The sequence below is a fragment of the Muscardinus avellanarius genome, assembly GCF_963383645.1.
Source record: "Muscardinus avellanarius genome assembly, chromosome: 10".
Taxonomy (NCBI): domain Eukaryota; kingdom Metazoa; phylum Chordata; class Mammalia; order Rodentia; family Gliridae; genus Muscardinus; species Muscardinus avellanarius.
This window is the reverse complement of record NC_137796.1, coordinates 104,129,651-104,152,952: the sequence shown is the minus strand read 5'-3', so window position 1 is coordinate 104,152,952 and position 23,302 is coordinate 104,129,651. Positions and strand designations below refer to the sequence as shown.

At 48.3% G+C, this 23,302-nt stretch overlaps 1 protein-coding gene across 1 annotated transcript in view; it reads left to right on the top strand.

Moving 5' to 3' along the window:
* CLEC16A (C-type lectin domain containing 16A) overlaps positions 1 to 23,302 on the top strand; it is a gene marked incomplete at both ends in the record, with an annotated part of 240,689 nt that overhangs the window by 64,795 nt on the left and 152,592 nt on the right. The window contains 2 exons of the mRNA XM_080704466.1: positions 1,169 to 1,301; positions 5,326 to 5,426. Of these exons, the coding sequence (XP_080560592.1) occupies positions 1,169 to 1,301; positions 5,326 to 5,426 (234 nt within the window). The remainder of the gene's footprint in view (positions 1 to 1,168; positions 1,302 to 5,325; positions 5,427 to 23,302) is intronic.

Sequence of the window (23,302 nt, the reverse complement as noted above, 5' to 3'; positions counted from 1 at the left end):
GCCTTCCGGGCAGAGGGGATGGCCGTGTAAAGATCCTGGGCAGAAACCAGCATGCAGAGGCTGCACCGCTCCACCCCCCAGCGTGGGGGACAGTGAGGCAAAGGGGAGGCGAGGCCAGAGCGGGTGGGCCAGGCCGCGGGGCCGCACGCCACCAGATACTACTTGGATTTCATTCTGAGCTGGGGGACGGGCGCTTGGGGAGCCATGGTGGACGCCGTGTCAGAGCTCTGCCTTCCAGAAAGGAAGCTTAGGTTCATTGTACAGTTGTTTTCTCTCCTGAAGATGGGAAAATGACCTGGACCCTGAATTCCTAGGGCTGAGTGACAGTCCTGGCCCTCATGCCAGGGACTCTGTGACAGGGACTCCTGGAAGCTCAGCCATCCGCCTTTAATGCCAGACGTTTTTCTCTAGAGGTTTCTAACTTCTTCTGAAAATAAAAATGAGTCAGTTGCCGTAAATTGGTCTTGTCTAATTGGGAAAAAATAAAATGAGGTGCCCGCCTCCCCCTGCCTTCCAGATGTTGGGGTGGGAAGGGAAAGTATAAGGCTCCAGTCGCGTCAAAGCCATTTCTGAACTGCAGACAACCTCGGAATATTTTCAGTGGATTTAGTTGTATCTGACTGACTACACGTCTTATCTTCTAAGCTGCCTCAGATCCTTTGGGAAGGAAATGTTGGTATCAATTAGAGTCAGATATGTTGCTGGGTATGGAGGTGCATGCTTGGAATCCCAGTCCTCAGGAGGCTGAGACAGGAGGATCTCAGGTTCAAGGCTAGCTTCAGCAATGTAGCAAGAGGCTCTCAGCAACTTAGCAAGAAAAGCACTGGGGCCACATGTAGCTCAGAAATAGAATGCCTTTGGGTTCCATCTCCAGTACTCCCCCCCCCAAAAAAAAAATCAACTATCTTTTCTAAATCATGAAATAAAAGATTGCAGTTTGTATTTTGTTGTCAAAATCGGGGTCACGGTTCTTGGTGTCATGGAGATGAGTGGAGAGCGAGGCTCTGGCCTGTCTCCTTTCTCCCCCGGCATGCTACTGGTGTCCAGCTGGTGAACATTTGCTTGACGTGCTAGGAAGAGTTTTCTCGTACTTGTTCTTGAGCAGATGTCTGTCAGTGAAGGCCCGAGCAGCTGTCTGGGCTCATCCAGTCTCCGGGTTCTCTTCCAGAGATCGAGATGGTTATCATGGAGCGTGGCAAGCTCTCGGAGCTGGCCGCCAGCACCTCCCTGCAGGAGCAGAACACCACGGACGAGGAGAAGAGTGCCGCAGCCACGTGCTCCGAGACCGCGCAGTGGAACAGGTAGGCCCCGACAGGCCCCGTGAGACCGAGGAGGTGGAGTCCCTGGCCAGGGCCCTGCCTGCCAACCACATGGCCGCTGCCTTAGCCAGGCCATGGTGCACGCCAGTATCCCCGCCTCTCCAGTCTCTGGCTGCTCATCTCCAGGGACGTGAGGACAGGACTGTCCCTCGGCACTGTAGAACTCGCCCCTTGGAAAAAGGCTGCAGGACGGGGCACCACCATCCCTGGGGCCCTGAGTAGTAGCCCCTCTAGTGAGTGAGGAAGGGGCAGGAGCCAGGAGCAGGCCTCCTTGCCTCCTACATCCAGTTCATTTGCTGCCGTGCCCGCCGCCAGCCGAGGGCTACCCAGAGGACTCAGCTGCGTGGTCAGGTGCTGCGTACGCCTTTGCCTGTCCTGTCTGCTCGGGCATTTCAGTGATGGTCTGTGACGCTGCGTCTTCCGAAACCTTGGTGACGCGCAGGCCCTGGAACCTCGCAGCACCCACCTGCAGAGCGGGCTCACTCCCGGGTCTTCAGGGACTGTTAAGGCCTCTCCCTTTCGGCGTGCTTTCCCTGCTTACTAAATCCCCACCCCCACCACACGGGCCCCTGCAGTGACTTTCTTACAAACACACTTGGTGTCCACGCGCGCACAGCAGCGTGGCTCCTCTCTGGGCCAGTGGCACATTTGCTTCCTGAACCTTTCTATTTATTAGATTTATTTATTTATTTATTTATTTATTTATTTATGTGGTACTGGGGATAGAACCCAGGGGCCTTCTACCTCCGGGCTACACTCCCAGACCTATTTTATATTTTATTTGGAAACAGGGTCTCTTAAGCCAGCTGAGGCTGGCTTCGAACCTGCAAGATCCTCCTGTCTCCGCCTCCCAAGCGCGGGGATTACAAGCGTGCGCCACCATCCCTGGCTGTTAGTTCAATTTAAAATGAGTTGAAGTCCGCTAGTTTTTTTTTTTCTTCTCCTCATCTTGTTTATGTCTACTTGGCAAATGTTTCAATTATCCAGCAGATGGTGTGAATTCTCATGAGCTGTGCGAGAGAGCCAGTTTAGTTTTTGGTAAATACAAAAGCAATGGAGTCGGTACAGTGTGGACGGACAGGCCCAGGTGCCACGCCTGCAGAGGCCTTTTGGATTTTGCTTAACAATAGCAACAACAAAGCAATGCAGCTCCCGAGCTGCTGAAAGTGAAGAAAGCCATTCTAAGTACACAAGGTCGGGTGACTTTTAGATGCCTGGTACCAGCATTAGTAAAAATGTGAAGAACTGGAAAACCCACAGATGCGTAGTCACGGAGGAGTGCTGAGCAAACCAAGTGTGTCTTGGTGGAATTGTAGCTGCTGCTTTTAGGTGAATATCGTGAGGTTTCGTTCCTTAAGATCTAATACCTGGGAACATAATAATAAAGGAAGTAGATATTTTGCATAGTACAATAATCCTGTTGCTAAAGGGAGAAAGATACCTGTGCATTGGCCCCTTTCTATGGAAGCAGACCAAGTTGCAACATTTGATTCCTGGGGTTGATGACTCCTCCTTTTCTGACTTTGAGTGGAGAGATTTTCTTAAGAGTTGATGGAGAGTCTAATCTGGGTGGCGGTAACTGGTGTCTTCGACCTCGTGGCTTTGTCGTGGAGGCGACTTGAGTTAGGCCATCTGCTGGCCTGAGGAGCTTTGGACCAGATCTCTGCTCTTTTCTGAGACCAAATGCCAGGGAAGAGGTTTGCCACAGTGGAGAGTTGCGTCTGCTTTCCAAAGGTATTTGTTCCACAGTTGTCAGAGACCACAACAGCCCTCTGTCCCGATTTCCCAGCACTGAGCAGGGAGCGTGCGGGGTGAGGGAAGGTGGCCATTTGTTCTCTGGGACGGAAACTGAATCTTGACATTTATCCACTTGCCCAGAAAATGGCATCGTAAAAAGTGGAACAGTTCTTATATTCCCTCAACAATTATGGGCTCTATCTGCATTCAGGGTTAAATATAGACCCAAGAAACTAAAACCATTCAAAACATTATTTTCTTAAAAAGCAAATAAAACCTTAAAAAGTATGAAAATGATGCACACTCAGAAAATGTGAAAAAAAATCGTGGAAAGATTAAAAAAGGAACAAAAGTCTTCATAACCCCAATATCCAAAGGCAGACGTTATTACCATTTTGTTTATTTCTTACCAGTTTTTTTTTTTTTTTTTGATGCCAACTTTCTGGGAATTCTTCCCTCTCTTTCCTGGTAGCTCATGTCTGTCATTTTTTATTCTTCCCCTTTTATATCTAATTACAAACCCAAGAATCTTTTTCACTTCATTATACTCTAGTAAATAAAATGCTTGGTGGCTTCATAATACTTCATTTCATAAAAGATGGTACATCCAGCTCTCCCTTTCTTCTCGTACTTAGTTGTATCATTCCCAAATGACATATAATCCAAATTTCAAGCATCTGGCTTACAAAAAAAATTGTATGCTTTTTCTTGCTCTAAAATTTGGAAGAATTAGCCAGGCATAGTGGCACATGCCTGTATTTCCTGCACTTGAGCGGCTGAGATAGGAGGATCGCAGGTTCACAGCCAGCCTCAGCAACTTAGAGAGGCCCCCCGCAGCTTAGTGGGACCCTGTTTCCTAATAAAAAAGAAAGTAGAGCTGGAGTATAGCTCAGAGGTAGAATGCCCCGGGGTTTCATCCCCAGTAATCAACACACATCCTCTCTCCCTCCCTCTCTCTCTCCCCCCCTCCCCCATCTCTGTCTCTCTGTCTCTCTCTTTCTCTGAAGAATGATCACTGGAAGCTCATAGAAACCTAAATCCACACATGGCAAACTAAGACTGTATCTGAAAGTTGGCATCCCCGCAGGGCGCCAAAGAAACAAGACTGAACATCACTGCCCCCCTGAGATTTTACTTTTATTCTTTGTGTCTCACATGTTTACTTGAAATGTTATGACAAGCATATTTTCAGTACTTTTTCCAGTTTAGTATTTTGTATTGATCTGTAGAGTTCAAAATTCCAAAAAGCAATAAAAGATCAAGAGGTGCCACTCTTCCAGTTCTGCTCCCCACAGAGCGCCTCGCAGTCATGTCTTTCCAGGGGACAGGCACGGCCCTGCTCAGTCACTGGGCTGCTCGGCTCCCTTGGCCTCCACTGGCATCCAGAGGGGGACAGTACGGGCGGTCACAGGACCAGAGCCTCCTGCCTCCGAGCCTGATCTGTGCGTTCTCTTGTCCTGTTGAGGAGTCTGTCCAGGCCAGGCCTTTCCCCTAGAAGGGCGGCACCTGGGCGGTTTCCAGTCCTGAGAGCCGCTCCTTAGATCTCGCCCACAGAGCACCAGAGATTAGAGACCTCACTATCGATTCTTAGAGTCAGGGAATATCGGTCCAAGAAACTGCTGGGCCAGGACCCTGCCAGAAGGAAATCATGGAGAAGAGCCCTTGGAATGCTAAAAACAGAAACCAAAAAGCAGCTGCCGGTGTTGGCCCTTCCGCAGTGCCGGAAGGCCCTCACTCATGCCCTACGGGTTCTAGCGCCTGCACGCAGCTGGGGCGAGGAGAGTTTGGGGTGACTTGCTCAGGGTTTGTAGCCAAGAAGAGGTAGAATCGGAATGTGAGCCGGGCAGTTGTGGGTTCTCAAACTCGTTCACCCTGTCGTCTGGCCTGTCTGCTACTGTTGGTGTGCTCTCCTGTTTTCTGGCTTTTCTGGTGTGATGTACATCACTTCGATGTAATGGGAAATGTCTGTTCTGTGTCTTCTAACTAACATGGGAGTGCCCAAGGGCGGGCACTTTGGTATCATTGTTCCCCAGTCCAGGAGACCTAGTGCACGGTGGTTGAGTGACTGAGTGGCCTGTTCCTTGGTCATGTCCCCCTCTAGCTAGCAGTTTGCAGGGGCAGAGCCCGTCCTCATTTGTGTGAGCGTCCCCAGGGCACGGCACTGGACCAGGCACGCGGTGGACCCGCCACGCTCCAGCGGGCTGAGAGAGCAGGGGGGCAGTTGTGCGCTCTCTGCCAGGAAGCTCATGCGTGCCTTTCTCTTTTCCAGACCCTTCCTGGATATGGTGTACCATGCCCTGGACAACCCCGAGGACGACTACCATGCCCTCTTCGTGCTCTGCCTCCTGTACGCCATGTCTCACAACAAAGGTAGGCACGTTTGCAGGCTGCCTCCTGCCTCTGACGGTGCTCAGCAGCACCCTCCTGCTGCCCGGAGGGGAGGCGGGAGTGCTTTGGGGGAAGAATTTCCTTTCTGGCTCCCAAGTCCAGCGCCCACAAAACTGGTCTTCAGCTTCTTTAGCGTGTCTCAGGTGTTTTTCTAGACTGAAGCCACAGGAATTGGTGACTCAGACAATATGGGGAAAGGTTAGAGTGTTGACTGTCTAACACAGTGCGACTGTCTTCACACTGTGGCTTTCTGTCGACCCTTGCTTTACAACTGCCTTCGCCAACAACCGCTTTCCTAACATCAGAACTGAAATCAGTCAAATTGTAACCTTGAGCTTGCTATTTATAATACTTGTTGTTCTTGCTATGGCTTCAGGGCTAAAATAGACCCGGGTGGATTTTGTGGAAACCTAGATTTCCTTTCTGAAGAAAGGTGTGGTCTCTGGCTTCCCCTGTTGAGGTGCGTGGCCAGGGTCCAGCTCCTGCGGAGTTGAGAGTTGACTAGGACTCGTCATTCCCTCCCCTGTTGCCGCTGCTGGGAACAGCCCAGGTGTTTGCCCACCTGGCTCGACACAGGCACAGTGGAAACCTCCATATCAGAATCTCCCCAAAGGAAAACTCTGGAATATTCCTTTCAGTCCCTGCCCAGAGCCAGGCTTGGCTTTGATGAGCCATTACGTCAGTTGACATTTTAGGAGGTTTTGGGAGTAGGTGGAGTTGGTTTTTACTCAGAAGGCCTATGGCTAGAGACACTCAAACATACACGGCATAACTAAGTATTTAAATAATTAATCATAGCTGGGCATGGTGCCGCATGCCTGTAATCCCAGTAGTTGCAAGAAAGACAGGAGGATCACAAGCTGAACACCAGCCTCAGCAACATAACAAGGTTCTCAGCAACCTAGTGAGGCCCTGTATCAAAACAAAAAATAAAAAGGGCTGGGAACGTAGCTCGGAGGTAGAATGCCCCAGAGTTCAACCCCAGTACCACAAAAAAATAAGTATATATGAAAATGATTGGTGGCAAAAGAATATGTCTCCTCTCCCACCTGTCCCTGGGCTCTCCTCTTGAAAGGCAGTTCATGCTACACTTTCCACGATCCCTGCAAACCCCAGTAGGAGTGTGTGTGGTTTTATTGCTGGGCCCCACCCCGAGTGGGCATCCCGTGTCTGTTCTTCTCTTGTTCTCTCGCATCGTCACAGCTCAGCACGCTGCGTCACATCCGTGTAGAGTGCTCCGTTCCTTCCGATCCTGTGTCTGCCATCGTTTGCTCTGCCCTACCCTTAGTAAACAGCACTGAGACTGAGCCGGCTCTGCTCAGGGATAAGTCACCGTGCTCAGGACGCCCCTGATGACGCAGCCTGAGATCTTTTTCTTTGGTTGTGATGGGAGATTGAACCTAGATTTTCATGCATGCTAGGCAAGTGATTTGCCACTGAGCTACACCCCCGGCCCCACAGCCTGAGACTTTGAAAAGAAGTGTGGTAGAGCCAGGCGTGGTGGTGTACGCTTGTAATCCTAGTATTTGGGAGGCTGAGACAGGAGGATCACAGGTTCAGAGTCACCTCAGCTACTTAGCGAGGCCCTCTGCAACTTAGTGAGAGCTTGTTTCAAAGATAGAGAATAAAAAATAGGACTAGGGGTATAGCTTGGACATAGAATGGCCCTGGGTTTAATCCCCAGTACTGCAAAAAATAAATAAATAAATAAATAAATAAATAAATAAATAAATAAATAAATACAAAAGCAAAAGAAGCGTGGTAGCCGCCCGATCCTGTTAACACTTCCTTCCAGTCTCACTCCCTCCCTCCCGTGGCTTCTGTAACCCCCTCCAGCTCCTGGCTCAGTGCCCGGCCCATGGGGCCTCAGTTCCTGGGGGTAAGCTACATTCCGTGGGCTGTGTGGAGCCCACCATGGATTGCCCACCACTCCCCCAGGCCCGCCCTCCTGCCCCTCATTGCCAGCTCTGCAGTCTCTCTTGCTAGGTACAGGCCGGAGACACCTACCCACGCGTCTCAGCCACACCTTGAAACACACACTTGTATTCCCACAATAAACACTTTCTGCCATCGCTGTTGGGTGGTAACTGCCACCCAGGCTTGAGCTGCGTGCCCTTTGGCCCCTCCCCGCTTCTTCAGTACTTACTCGTCAGATGTGGCAGGTCTCCCTTTGCAGTGTGTGTGGACCCAGTGCCTGACTCAGAGCCCGGGTGGAGATGGGAACCAAGACACCTCTAGTGAGGCTTAGACTGGACTAATGACCCGCCTCCTACAAGGGCCAAGCTCATATTTTATAACCCACGCTCCCCCTCGATAGCACCGCCAGATAACCTTCCTGTACTGGGACACTCTGACCTTCTCCCCTCCCTGTGCCCGTCACGTGGGGTTCTGTACCAGTCAAAGTGGGTGCCTTTCCAACTTGACTCGATTCCGAGGACTTCCCCTCACAGATCCTTGGCTCTAGCCTGGGGTTTTCAAATGGCATGCAGTGGCAGATGTCTTTCACAGTGACAGACTTCAGGCAACTGTCATGGTTCTCACTGAACTTGTCAGTGTTCTTTTGGTTACAAGCAACAGAAACTTCTGTCAGTAACTGAAACTAAAAGAGTTTACAGGAAGACCTCTAGGGTAGCTCACGGGATTCGAGTGGTTGGTGCAAAACCTAGGGAGTTACAGGAACTGACCACCTTTGGGGACCTCGGCAGAGCATTCATGGGCCTCCCTCAAGGGCTCTCATCTGGTCACAGCAAATCCTAGGCTGGGACTGTCTCCATTCTACTCTCAAATTCTTGAGCAAGAAATCTGGTGGTTGTTGCTTGGTGGTGTGTCTTCCTCTGGAAGAGTTTTGGCTGGCGAGCACAGCAGACAGTCCAGACTTGGTCCTGGGGGCTCAGCCCTGGGTCTGGGAGGGTTCCCAAGGATAGGAGCTTCTTTGAAAGCCCTCAGCCACCAGAGTGAGTGCCAGCACACCCAACCTGACCCAGAGAGTCGCTGCCTTCTTTGCTGTTGCAGCCTTCCCTGCTCCTCCCTCTTCATCACCGTCTGTTGGAATTCTGCTGCCTGTCATGTTTCCGCCCAGACATCACCTGCCTCAGGAAGCTCCCTTCAGCCTCCTGGTGATGATCACTCTGGGTTAATGCCACCGAATGCGGCACTTATGTCTGTTGCTGGGTTTACTTTGCTAAAATTTTGTTCAGGATCTTTGCATGTGCTCATGAATGATGCTGGTCTGTGGTCTTCTTGTAGTTCTCTTGTCTGGTTATGCTTACCTTATGGTGTGAATTGGGGAATATTCCCTCCTTAATTTTCATTCTTTTTTTTTGTGTGTGTGGTGGTACTGGGGTTCCTGGAAACCCTTCTACCTCCGGGCTACACTCCCAGACCTATTTTTATATTTTTATTTGGAAACAGGGTCTCTTAAGCCAGCGCAGCTGGCTTTGGACCTGCGCGATCCTCCTGTCTCCGCCTCCCAAGCTCGGGGATTAGAGGCGTGCGCCACCACGCCCGGCTCCCTCCTTAATTTTCTAGAAGAGATTTTATAGAACAATTATTTCTTCTTTAAATGTTACTTAAGCCAGTAAAACCATTGGGACCTGGAGTTTCCTATGAGGGGAAATTTTTAACCATTCAATTTCTTCAGTGGATAGAGGGCTGTTTTTTTTTTTTTTTAATGTGGAACATATTGAAAATGGCATACAATCAAACTATGCTTGGCACCCTTCCCCCCACTTTCCCTTCTCCCCTCCCAACAATGAGTTCTCCAGGTTAACCATGCTATATTTATATTTTTACACAAATTCGGATGTAGGTTCTTCATTAATCAACTTCAGCCTTCTTCCTCTCCTACCCTTCCATTCTTGCTTTGATGAGGTTTCCCTTCCATTATCTGGGGTCCCTCTGGTATCCCTAATACTCCCTAGTTTGAGCATATTAGAGAAAACATAAGTCCCTTCTCTTTCTGTGCTTGGCTGATCTCAACATAATGTTCTCCAGGTCTTTCCATCTTCTTGAGAATGACATGATTTTGGTCTTCTTTATAGCAGAGTAGAATTCAATTGTGTGTATGTCCCATAATCTTGCAATTCATTTATTTGTTGATGGAGACCTAGGTTGATTCCATATTTTGGCTATTACGAATTCTGATGCTATGAACATGGGTATGCATATGTTACTGAAGTTCTCTGATTTCAACCCCTTTGGAAAGTTACCCAGGAGTAGTAGGGCAGGATCGTATGGTGGATCTATTCCCAGTTTTCTAAGGAATCTCCACACTGATCTCCATAGTGGCTGAACTAGTTTGCACTCCCACCAACAGTGTAAAAGAGTTCCTCTTTCCCCACATCCTCGCCAGCATTTGTTGTTATGTGATTTTTTATGCTTGCCACTCTGATTAGGGTTAGATGGAATCTCAAGTTTTGCTTTGTATCTCCCTGATGGCTAGTGATGTTGAATATCTTTTCATGTATCTATTGGCCATTTGTTTTGTTTTGGGTTTTTTGTTTGTTTGTTTGTTTTGGTGGTACTGGGGATAGAACCCAGGAGCCTTCTACCTCCGGGCTACACTCTCAGACCTCTTTTATATTTTTTATTTGGAAACAGGGTCTCTTGAGCCAGCGGAGGCTGGCTTCAAACCTGTGCGATCCTCCTGTCTCAGCCTCCCAAGCGCCAATACCATGCTGTCTTTACTACTATTGCTCTGTAGTATAATTTGAAGTCCAAGATTGTGATGCCTCCTGCCTGGTTTTTATTGCTAAGGATTGCTTTGGCTATTTGGGGTCTTTTTCCATATAAAACTTGTGAGTGATTTTTCTAGGTCTATAAAGAATGTTGTTGGTATTTTAATAGGAATTGCATTGAATCTATAGATCACTTTTGGCAGAATGGCCATTTTGATGATATATATTCTGCCTGTCCATGAGCAGGGGAGATCTTTCCATCTTCCAAGATTGTCTTCAATTTCTTTCTTTAATGTTTTATAGTTTTCATTGTAGATGTCTTTTACATCTTTGGTTAGGTTTATTCCTAGGTATTTTATTGATTTTGAGGTTATAGTGAATGGAATTGTCTTTATTTCTTTCATTGTACATTCATTGTTGGCATAAAGAAAAGCAACTGGTTTCTCTAGATTGATTTTGTATCCTGCTACTTTGCTGAATTGGTTAATCAGCTCCAGTGGTCTTTAGTTCATTGGGTCTTCAAGTTAATGGATCATGTCATCTGCAAATAAGGATAGTTTTAATTCTCTTTCTATTTGAATTCCTTTGTTTTCCTTCTCTTGTCTTATTGCTGTGGCAAGAATCTCAAGGACTATATTGAAAAGGCGTAGTGATAGTGGGCATCCTCGTCTTGTTCCTGATTTTAGAGGAAATTCTTGCAGTTTTTCCCCCATTCAATATGATGTTGATGTTGAGTTTATTTATATTGCCTTAATGATGTTGAAATACATTCCTTCCATTCCAATTTTCTGCAGTGTTTTTAACATAAATAGGTGTTGGATTTTGTTAAATGCTTTCTCAGCATCTATTGATATGATCATGTGGTTTTTGTTCTCCATTCTATTTATGTGGTAAATAATGTGTATTTGATTTGTGTATGTTGAACCAACCTTGCTTTTCTGGGATAAAACCAACTTGGTCGTGGTATACAATTCTCTTGATGTGGTTTTGAATGCGTATAGCTAGTATTTTGTTTGGAATTTTTGCATTTATGTTCATCAAGGATATTGGTCTCTAATTTTCCTTTTTTGAGGTATCTTTTTTTAAATAAATTTTTATTGGTGCACTGTAGTCATACATCATAATGAGATAAAAAAAAAAACTTGTGGAGATATACACGCACATATCACCCAATCAGCCCTTACCCATCCCGAACCCTTCCCTCCCCCTCCCTCTTTCTCATGCTTGGTTTCCTGATTAACTTTGATATATATTTTTTCCTTTTATATATGATCAAGTTATTTTTTTTATTTTTTTATATTTTTTAATTGGTGCACTGTATTCATATATCATAATGGGATTAAAAAAAAACTTTTGTAGACATACATGCACACATCAACCAGTAAGCCCCTACCCGATCCCCACCCCGTTCCCTCCCCATTCCTCCTTCCCATGCTTGGCTTAGTGGTTGACATCTAGTATTATAGCAATTTATCCAAAATTAACAATGATAATCTCACATAACAGTTTCATTTGTCTGATACCAAGCTTTTGATGACTTTTAAAGATAAAATTTCAATATTTCTTTTTGCTTTCTTTCTTACCAGAGAATATTTTTTCTTTTTTTTTTTTTTAGGTGAAACTATCATACATTTATTTATTTATTTTTCAGAAAAAAATCTATCCTAATATGGTATATGGACTCTAGATACCCAAAACAATCTCGAAAAAGAACAAAGCTAGAAGATGTATATTTTCTAATTTCAAACCTTATAAAGCTGCAATAATTGAAACAGTGTAGTACTGTTATAAAGGCAGATACATAAACCATTGGAGTTAAATAAAAGCTTAGAGATAAATTCTTCCATATATTATCAAGTTATTTTTGACAAGGTTTCCACGAACATTTGGTGGAAGAAATAATAATCTTTTAACTAAATATTGTTGAAAAATAATTACATGAAAAAGAATAAAATTGGCCAGTAAGACGCTGGGTTCTGGGCGGGGGTCGCGCGCAGCGCACACAGCCGGCCCGGGTCGCTGGACCCTGGGCCCCAGGCCGAACTGCGCGTAGCACACCAGACCCCTGGAGAAACCGGGCCCAGTAAGATGCTGGGTTCTGGGCGGGGGTCTCGCGCGGGGCACGCCAGATAGGGCCCGGGTCGCGGGACTCTGGGCCCCAGGCCGAACTACACGTAGCATGCCAGACCCCTGGAGAAACCGGGCCCAGAACAGAAAAAGATAAAGAAAAATATCGGAAAGGAGGGAAGAAAGCCGTTATGGATGCCAGGACACTGGAGATGCAGACAAAACTTATCTAAATGCACTGGAACTTATGGAAAAATTAGCCGTGAAAGAGGACTGCTATTTCTCTATATTGTTAAGAATCTCAGACATCACCTGTAAGGAGAGAGTTTAGCGGAGACCAAGGAGAAATGCGGTGTTGAAAGAGTTCTCCACGATGGTGGTAGAGACTTGTATTCAGCAGAAGCAGAAACCGGATCCTACCAACTTTATTTTTTTGGAGAAATTACACCAAATGTCGAATGCTACCATCACGCATGCTTAGGAACACTGGACAACATTCAGAGTGGAAAAAGAGCCTGGGAAGGATTTGAAACGGTGGAGGCAGTGGCAATGCCAGTGGCAAATACTCAGGGGAGGCAGAGATCTGATACATTACACCTGGAACCTTTGAAATAATAACCACAGAAACAGTGATTGGAACCTGCTGAGGGGTTAGGTGGGCGCCAGGGCCAGTGGCCGACATCGGAGCTTGCTGTGAGGCAAGGCCACTACTGAGGCCTCCGTGGCCGGGATTGGAACCTGCCGAGGGGTTAGACCGATGCTGGGGCCAGCGAGGCCGGCATTGGAGCCTGCCATGAGGCAAGGCTTGTGCTGGGGCCTCCGAGGTCGGGTCCGGAACCTGCTGAGAGGTTAGGCCGGTGCTGGGGCCAGCGAGGCCGGCATCGGAGCCTGCCGTGAGGCAAGGCTGGTACTGGGGCCTCCGAGGACGGGACTGGAGCCTGCTGAGGGGTTAGGCCGGTGCTGGGACCAGCGAGGCCAGCATCAGAGCCTGCCATGAGGCAAGGCCGGCTGGGGCCTCCGAGGCCGGGATAAGAGCCTGCCGAGGGGTTAGGCTGGTGCTGGGGCCAGCGAGGCCGGCATTGGAGCCTGCCGTGAGGCATGACCAGTGCTGGGGCCACCAAGGCCGGGATCAGAGCCTGCCGAGGGGTTAGGCCGGTGCTGGGGCCAGCGAGGCCGGCATCGGAGCCTGCCTTGAGGCAAGGCCGATACTGGGGCCTCCAAGGCCAGGATAAGAGCCTGCTGAGGGGTTAGGCCGGTGCTGGGGCCAGCGAGGCCGGCATCGGAGCCTGCCGTGAGGCATGGCCAGTACTAGGGCCTCCGAGGCCAGGATAAGAGCCTGCTGAGGGGTTAGGCTGGTGCTGGGGCCAGCGAGGCCGGCATCTGAGCCTGCTGTGAGGCATGACCAGTGCTGGGGCCTCCAAGGCCGGTATCGGAGCCTGCCGAGGGGTTAGGCCGGTGCTGGGGCCAGCCAGGCTGGATTGGAGCCTGCCGTGAGGCATGGCCAGTACTAGGGCCTCCGAGGCCAGGATAAGAGCCTGCTGAGGGGTTAGGCCAGTGCTGGGGCCAGCGAGGCCGGCATCTGAGCCTGCCTTGAGGCAAGGCCGGTACTTGGGCATCCGAGGCCGGGATAAGAGCCTGTCGAGGGGTTAGGCCGGTGCTGGGGCCAGCGAGGCCGGCATCGGAGCCTTCCATGAGGCAAGGCCGGTGCTGGGGCCTCCGAGGCCGGGATAAGAGCCTGCCGAGGGGTTAGGCCAGTGCTGGGGCCAGCGAGGCCGGCATCGGAGCCTGCCGTGAGGCATGACCAGTGCTGGGGCCTCCAAGGCCGGTATCGGAGCCTGCCGAGGGGTTAGGCCAGTGCTGGGGCCAGCGAGGCTGGATCGGAGCCTGCCGTGAGGCAAGGCCGGTACTGGGGCCTCCGAGGCCAGGATAAGAGCCTGCCGAGGGGTTAGGCCAGTGCTGGGGCCAGTGAGGCCGGCATCGGAGCCTGCCTTGAGGCAAGGCCGGTACTGGGGCCTCCGAGGCCAGGATAAGAGCCTGCTGAGGGGTTAGGCCGGTGCTGGGGCCAGCGAGGCTGGCATCGGACCCTGCCGTAAGGCAAGGCCAGTGCTGGGGCCTCCGAGGCCGGCATCGGAGCCTGCCTTGAGGCAAGGCCAGTACTGGTGCATCCGAGGCCAGGATAAGAGCCTGCCGAGGGGTTAGGCCGGTGTTGGGGCCAGCGAGGCCGGCATCGGAGCCTGCCTTGAGGCAAGGCCAGTACTGGTGCATCCGAGGCCGGGATAAGAGCCTGCCGAGGGGTTAGGCCGGTGTTGGGGCCAGCGAGGCCGGCATCGGAGCCTGCCGTGAGGCATGGCCAGTACTAGGGCCTCCGAGGCCAGGATAAGAGCCTGCTGAGGGGTTAGGCTGGTGCTGGGGCCAGCGAGGCCAGCATCTGAGCCTGCCTTGAGGCAAGGCCGGTACTGGGGCATCCGAGGCCGGGATAAGAGCCTGTCGAGGGGTTAGGCCGGTGCTAGGGCTAGCGAGGCCGGCATCGGAGCCTTCCGTGAGGCAAGGCTGGTACTGGGGCCTCCGAGGCCAGGATAAGAGCCTGCCGAGGGGTTAGGCCAGTGCTGGGGCCAGCGAGGCTGGCATCGGAGCCTGCCGTGAGGCATGACCAGTGCTGGGGCCTCCAAGGCCGGTATCGGAGCCTGCCGAGGGGTTAGGCTGGTGCTGGGGCCGCCAGGCTGGATCAGAGCCTGCCGTGAGGCATGGCCAGTATAGGGCCTCCGAGGCCAGGATAAGAGCCTGCTGAGGGGTTAGGCTGGTGCTGGGGCCAGTGAGGCCGGCATCTGAGCCTGCCTTGAGGCAAGGCCGGTACTTGGGCATCCGAGGCCGGGATAAGAGCCTGCCGAGGGGTTAGGCCGGTGTTGGGGCCAGCGAGGCCGGCATCTGAGCCTGCCTTGAGGCAAGGCCGGTACTGGGGCATCCGAGGCCGGGATAAGAGCCTGTCGAGGGGTTAGGCCGGTGCTGGGGCCAGCGAGGCCGGCATCGGAGCCTGCCGTGAGGCATGACCAGTGCTGGGGCCTCCAAGGCCGGTATCGGAGCCTGCCGTGAGGCAAGGCCGGTACTGGGGCCTCCGAGGCCAGGATAAGAGCCTGCTGAGGGGTTAGGCCGGTGCTGGGGCCAGCGAGGCCGGCATCGGAGCCTGCCGTAAGGCAAGGCCGGTGCTGTGGCCTCTGAGGCCGGCATCGGAGCCTGCCTTGAGGCAAGGCCGGTACTGGTGCATCCGAGGCCGGGATAAGAGCCTCCCGAGGGGTTAGGCCGGTGCTGGGGCCAGCGAGGCCGGCATCGGAGCCTGCCGTGAGGCATGGCCGGTACTGGGGCCTCCGAGGCCAGGATAAGAGCCTGCCGAGGGGTTAGGCCGGTGCTGGGGCCAGCGAGGCCGGCATCGGAGCCTGCCGTGAGGCATGGCCGGTACTGGGGCCTCCAAGGCCGGGATCGGAGCCTGCCGAGGGGTTAGGCCGGTGCTGAGGCCAACGAGGCCGGCATTGGAGCCTGCCATGAGGCTAGGCCGGTGCTGGGGCCTCCGAGGCCGGGATTGGAATCCTGCCAAGGGGTTAGGCCGGTGCAGGGGCCAATGGCCAGCATCGGAGCCTGGCGTGAGGCAAGTTCACTCCTGCGGCCTCCAAGGCCGGGACCAAAGCCAGCTTATGGGTTAGACCGGTGCAGGGGTCAGCAAGACCAGAACTGGGGCCTCCCATGAGGCAAGGCCACTGCTTGAGCCAGCGAGGTCTGGATCAGTCCACTGAGTAGCCAGGCCACTACTGGGACCATCAAGAGTGGGATTGGTACTTGCAACGCAGTATGCACAGAGAAATATCGCAGAAAATATAAATCAGATGCTTCTCTTAATCAGCAATAACTAGGAGGAAAAGGGCAACAGGAAGAGGTTGAGCTATAGAAAGGGCTCTATAGTGAAGCAACTAATGTGACCAATCAGAGGGTATGTAATACTGGAGGACAGAGCCTCTTTAAAACGCAGGAGGTACATAAACAAATGTATCAAAGTAAATCACCAAAGAAATGTGGGATGGAGGGAGGGGGAGGGAATGGGATGGGGGCTGGAGGAGGGCTAATTGGATGATGTGTGCTTGTATATCCTCTCAAGTCTTGTACTCCAATGTGATTGATATATGACTACAATGCACCAATTTAAAAAATAAATTAATAAAAAATAAAAAATAAATAAATAAAAAATAAAATAAAGAAAACGCAGGAGGTACATAAACAAATGTATCAAAGTTAATCACCAAAGAAGCATGGGATCTAGGGAGGGAGAGGGAATGGGATGGGGGCTGGATGAGGGCTAATTGGATGATGTGTGCTTGTTTATCCTCTCAAGTCTTGTACTCCAATGTGATTGATATATGACTACAATGCACCAATTTTAAAAATAAATTAATTAATAAAAAAATAAATTAATTTTTAAAAAAGAATAAAATTGGACCCTTACCTAATACCATATACCAATATTAACTCAAAATAGATAAAAGACCTAAATATAAGTCTTAAGCCTATAAAATTTTAGAAGAAAATCTGGGTCATAAAACCTCACAACATTGAAATTGGCAGTGATTTTTGAATATGATTTCAATGGCACAGGCAACAGAAGGGTAAACAAACTCCCTAAAAAATAAGAAAATATTGTATATCCAAAGACAATGTAAACAGAGTTAAAAGTTACTGATAGAATGGGATAAAATATTTCCAAATGCTATATCTGAAGGTATATTAATATTCCAACTAGAAATCCTAAAAATTAGCAACAATAAAAGCAAACAATACAATTTAGAGATAGGTAAAAGACTAACATAAATAATGAATCATCTCCACAGATAACCAATCTTAGTTGTCTGTTGGATGGAGAGCCTTGTTTCTCTGGTTCTGGTGTGTGTTACCTATTTCTTCTTTATAGTTAATCTCTTTGAGTATTTTCTCTAGTGCTGGTTTTGAAGACATAAATTCCTTCAGCTTCTGTTTGTCATGGAAGCTTCTTATTTCCCCATCTAATTTGATAGAAAGTTTTTCTGGGTAGGAACTTTTTGGCTGGAAGTTGTTTTCTTTCAGAGTTTGGAATATGTTACTCCAAGCCCTTCTGGCTCTCATGACTTGGTTTGGGAAGTCTGGAGTGATTCTAATTGGTTTGCCTCTGAATGTCACTTGGCCCTTTGTTTTTGTTGCCTTTAAGATTCTCTGCTTGGCTTCACATTGGTCATTTTGACAATTATGTGGCGTGGGGATCCTCTTCTCCAATCCTGTCTAAAGGGAGTTTTACAAGTTTCCTGGATCTGTGTATCGACCTCTTGCTCTATGTTTGGAAAATTTTCTGCTATTACTTCCTTGAAGAGATTGTTAATCCCTTTGGTTTCACCTTCTTTTCCCTCCTCTATTCCAATTATTCTTAGGTTAGCTCTCTTAAAATGGGCCCATATTTCTTCAATGTCAGATTCCTGCTGTCTGGTTTTTTTTCTAAATTAGAAACTATGCATTCATTTTTGGAGTGATCATCTTCTATGAGTGAAATTCTATTCTCCATGTGGTCTAATCGGTTGTTTGTACTTTGAATTGAGGCCTTTACTTCATTAATTGCATCCTTTATCTCTTTTTGGCTCTCTGAATTCTTTACGAAACACCTCTATTATTTCTACAGTTATCTTCCTGATTTTATCTTCTAGAAATCTCTGATTTTCTGTTTTATCAGTCTCTAATGTTGTGGGGTTGTGGGCATTCATTGCTCCATTGTTATTCCTCTTTCCCATGATTTTGTAAGTTTGTGCCTTCTCTGGGTTCTTCCCTGGGTCACTGTGACTTCACTTAAGGTGCTCTGGATCTCGAGTCTATGGTCTCTCAGTCCCCACTACTCCTTTACTGGGTTGTATCGCAGAGTCTCAGACCCAGGGAGTCAATCGAGGCTGCTTTAGACAATGGGGGGTGCCAGGTTGGGCGTTTTCCTATGGTGTGATATCTCTGCCACCGCCACTCCCCCACTGGGTCAAGTCCCTGGGAGTACAGTACTGGGATTTCTCCTCTAGGGGCCACAATTTGACTCACTGTTGTTGAGTGCGCTGATGGAGCTGGAGTGGACTCAGTGAATTCGCTGCTGCTGCCATTGGTGGCAATATGGCGCCACTGCCATGCCCTCAGCTGTGAGGCTGGCGTATTTCTTCTCTGTTTTTGAGCTCCGCTCTGAGTCCCTGCAGGGTGTGCTGAGCCCAGCCCCTGGGAGCTTTAGACACTCCCTGCACCAAAAAATCTGCCGAATTCCGCCCAGCTGATCCGCATCGGCTCCCCTCGGTTCACTGTCTGCCGTTCCTCTCTGGAGCCTGGTGAGCTGTTGAGTGCGTTGGTCTGGTGCCGTCCGGTGAACTCGCTACTGCTACCGGCAACAAGGCGCTGCTGCCGCATCCTCGGGCGTGAGGCCAGTGTATCTCCTCTGTGGCTCTGAGCTTCGTTCTAAGTCCCCCTCCTCTCTGGAGCCTAGTGCTGCAAGGAAAGATGGCGCCCGTGCTGCTCTGCGGCACGGCTCCAGCCACAGCACTGTGGTCTGGTTTCTTTCTGGTGTCTCGTTTTTCCAGCCTTCTTTTTCGCTGTCCCTTGTATTTACATTCTTTGTTTCTCTGCTGATGGTGTTTTCTGGCTATGAAAGGCGCTGATTTTGTGGTAATAGAGATTGGTTGTTAGCAAGCCTCGTAGGACCCGCTTTTCTCCGTCACCATCTGGTCAAGTTATTTTTGACGAAGTTTCCAAGAACATTTGGTGAAGGAAATAATAATCTTTTCACTAAATATTGTTGAAAAAAGTAACTACATGAAAAAGAATAAAATTGGGCCCTTACCTAGCACCATATACAAATATGAACTCAAAATAGATAAAAGACCTAAATGTAAATCTTAAGACTATAAACTTTTAGAAGAAAACCAGGGTCATAAAACTTCACAACATTGAAATTGGCAGGGATATTTTGGATATTGCCGCTTTCAAGCACGACACCGGAGACAATCTTCTTCGGACTCTTTATTATCCCAGGCTCTTACATACTCTCCTCTTCTCCGCTCCCCGCTCCCCGTTTATATATCCCAAGCAGCCAATCAGCCTCAGATCACTCGCTCCATGCAAAATTAGCTCATTTGTTACAAACAGTGGTATGTTGTGTTCCCGTGCGCCCCATGCTCCGGTTACCGGACTTCCTGAAAGTTGTTTACTGCTTAATGGGCCTCACAGAGCTTCCGCTCGGCGCTATTTTTAGGTCTTCGAGCTAGCAGGCAATGGGTGGGGCTCTTCACAGTTCCCCCTTTTTGTTTTTAAGCAGAAGAGGATAGAGGACTCAACCCCTGCTATAGTTTATGCAATTATTTGCCACCACCTTTTTTGCAGGGACGGGCGAGCAATACAGTGGTAACCCGTATGCAGCTGAGCATATCCTCCTTGGGATGCACCCTCCCGGGGTCCCAAGTGCAGTCCTTGCTGACATTCTGCTTTATGATTTTTTCATTGCGGCTAGCCAAACAGTAGGCGATTGTCCTGCTTCAACCGCCATGAAAGCCTGAGCTAGGAGCATCTGATCCTTGGCCCTCTGCAGAAATAAACGTCTCAGGCAACAGAGACATAGAATGCACAGGAAAACAAAACAAAATCCCAATGCTCCCAACCCGGCCCATTCTTTTAGATGGAATGCTGCCTTCTGGATCCGGGACGCCAGCGTTTGGGCCACTTTGGGGTCGATTCGGGTGGTGTTGACCTTGATGATTTCAGCACGTAATTGTTCGGTCGATTCGGGTGGTGTTGACCTTGATGATTTCAGCACGTAATTGTTCGGTGAGTTTATCAAACTCCCAGCTCCAGTTGCCTGTAAGATGTTGGGAAAGCTCCCGAGAAGTTCTAGAGATGCATTTGTAGTAAAATTTCTAGGGAAGGTCTGGGAGGAGCAACTCAATGGTAATGGAAATGGAAAAGCTGTAAAAATACCCCATTGTTGCTCACTCCATACTGGTTTTGTCCAGATCAGCATGGTGATCAGGTGTATCCATCCCTGAGGCGCCATCTTGCGATATTATTTGACGAGTCAGTCTCTCTGGGATCCAAATCGGATCGGTTCCGTCCTGTGGGAAAACACAAACAGAGCCTCTGGCCCATGTGAGTACCGGATCAGGTCCCTTCCATTTTCCGGTGAGGACATCTTTCCATTTTACCATATCATGGGGAATACTAGAAGGACAAAAATGGCGATCTGCGGCCGATTTGCCATTAATATCTAAATTTAAAAAATTTAAAGTAAAAAGTGCCAAAGATAATCGCTGCCTTGGTTTCAGATTCTCACCTATTCCCCCTTTTTGTTTTATTAGACATTCTTTTATTGTGCGATGGGCGCGTTCAACAATGCCCTGTCCTTGAGGATTATATGGAAGGCCATGTTTTAATGTTACGCCCATCTGTTTACAGAAAGACTGAAATTTTTGTGAGGTATAAGCCGGACCATTATCAGTTTTTATTTCTTTTGGCACATTCCATGCTGCCCAAGCTTCAAGACAATGAGCGATAACGTCACGAGCTTTTTCCCCTGTGTGAGTAGAAGCATATATAATTCCAGAAACAGTATCAACAGAAATATGTACATACTTAACAGAGCCAAATTCAGGTATATGGGTCACATCCATTTGCCATAAATGCAAAGGGAGCAACCCACGTGGGCAAACACCAACATTAGAAGAGGGGATAAAGGGTGCACAAGTACCACAGGCCTTGATGATGTCACGGGCTTGACAACGAGGAATTTTAAATTTAATCTGTAAAGTTTTAGCATTTACATGAAACTGGCGATGAAAATCTTGTGCCCGTTGAAGTGGGGTGAGAGAGAAAATCATGGGCATCTTCGTAAGCTTATCTACATAATCATTACCTTGGGCAACAGGCCCTGGTAAGCCTGTATGTGCCCTAATATGTTGTACATAAAAGGGATTTTTCCTCATCAAAATTAAATGTTGAATTTTAGATGCCAAGTAGTGGATGGGCGTATGTGTTGATATTTGCCCCGCACATTCAAGGGACTTTATCATCTCTACAGCATAGGAGGAGTCCGATAACAAATTAAAGGAAGAATCATATCTCTCAAACACTTCTAATATAATATTTAGTTCAACTAGCTGAGGTGATATATGCCGATATTGAACAACTATGGGTTTTTGTCCTTCTATCATAAAAGCTCCAAGGCCAGATTTTGATCCATCAGTAAAAATATTGATAGCGAAGGGTATAGGTGTTCTTCTGGTTATGGTTGGAAAGATAATAGGATGTTGAGTTGCAAAATGTAATATAGGATCTTTAGGTAAGTGATTATCTATCTCTCCATTAAACACACATCGTAATATAGCCCAATCATCCAGGGAGGTTTGTAAAATTAATATTTGGTGTTTACTATAGGGAACAATAAGCTTATTAGGGGTTTGGCCAAAATGTTGAATACATTGCTGTATGGCAAGAACAGCAACCTTTGCCACCATAGAGGGATAATACTCAATAACCTTTTGAGGAGATAGTTTAGGATGAATCCATAATAGAGGTCCTTGTTGCCATAAGACCCCAGTGGGTTGGAGCTCAGTAGCCAGTATGCATGCCCAAATAGAATCCCTCGGTGAAATGCGCTTAAGGGAAGCCTTAGTTAAAGCTTGTTCTACCAAATTTAAGGCTTCCCGGGCTTCAGCAGTCAGCATTCTAGGAGAGGTTAAGGAAGAATCTCCTTTGAGGATATCATATAAAGGTTTTAGCATAAAATTTGGGATTCCTAAAGCAGGACGTATCCAATTAATATCTCCTAATAACTTTTGAAAATCATTTAAAGTGTGTAACTGGTCTGTACGAATGGTGACCTTTTGAGGCGTGACAAAATTGGGATAAAGAATATTTCCCAAAAAATGGGTGACGGTGCCCTTTTGAACCTTTTCAGATGCTATAACTAAACCCTTTTCCTCAAGGGCTTTAACAAGCACACAATACGCTTCATCCAGTACCTTTTCATTTTCACAGGCTAATAGGATATCATCCATATAATGGAGACAACGCAATGGAGGGAATTTATCCCTAACAGGTTGTAAGGCAGCATCCACATATAGTTGACAAAGAGTGGGGCTATTCGCCATACCCTGGGGGAGCACTCTCCACTCATATCTCTGGTCAATTTGCTCTTGGTTTAGGGATGGCACAGTAAAAGCAAAACGTGGGGTATCTAGAGGATTTAATGGTATAGAGAAAAAGCAATCTTTTATATCAATCACTATAATTGGCCAGAATTTTGGAATAGTTGAGAGAAGGGGGAGTCCACGTTGGACTGGTCCCATAACTTGCATTTGTTTATTTATGGCTCGGAGATCATGTAATAGTCTCCATTTTCCTGATTTTTTCTTTATTACAAATATAGGGGTATTCCAGGGTGATGTGGATGATTGGATATGTCCTAATTTTAGTTGTTCTTTTACTAACTCTTTTGCTGCTTCCAATTTTTCACGGGGGAGAGGCCACTGGGAAACCCATACTGGATCCCCCGTCTTCCAAGTGATGGGAATTGCCTCCCCAGTGGCTACTCCACAAAACCCAATCCCTGTTTAGTGTTTTGTCCTTCAGTGGGGACAGGGCTCCTCCGTCCCTGTAGGTTTCGCCCTAATCCAAATGATGGATGAAAACCTTGCTTGTTAAACATATGTAGCGCCTGGGGAGAATATTCATTATGTAATCGGAATCCCATGTCCAGAAGTAGATCTCGACCCCACAAGGAGACCGGAATTTCCAGCATATAGGGTGTAAAGGTCCCAGAATGTTTTTCTTGGTCCTCCCAATGAAGGGGTCTAGCACTAATATCAGGTGTTTTAATGTATCCTAATCCTCTAAGCTGTGTGTCAGCCTTTTTTATGGGCCAGGCGGGGGGCCAATCCTTAGAAGCAATTACACTAGTATCTGCCCCTGTATCAAGTAATCCTAGAATCGGCTTTCCCTCCACTTTCAAAGTAATTAAAGGTCGTTTTCCCATATCAAAGGCGAGAGATATTATATTAGTACCAGAGGACCCAAACCCTTTTTCTCCTCGCTGTT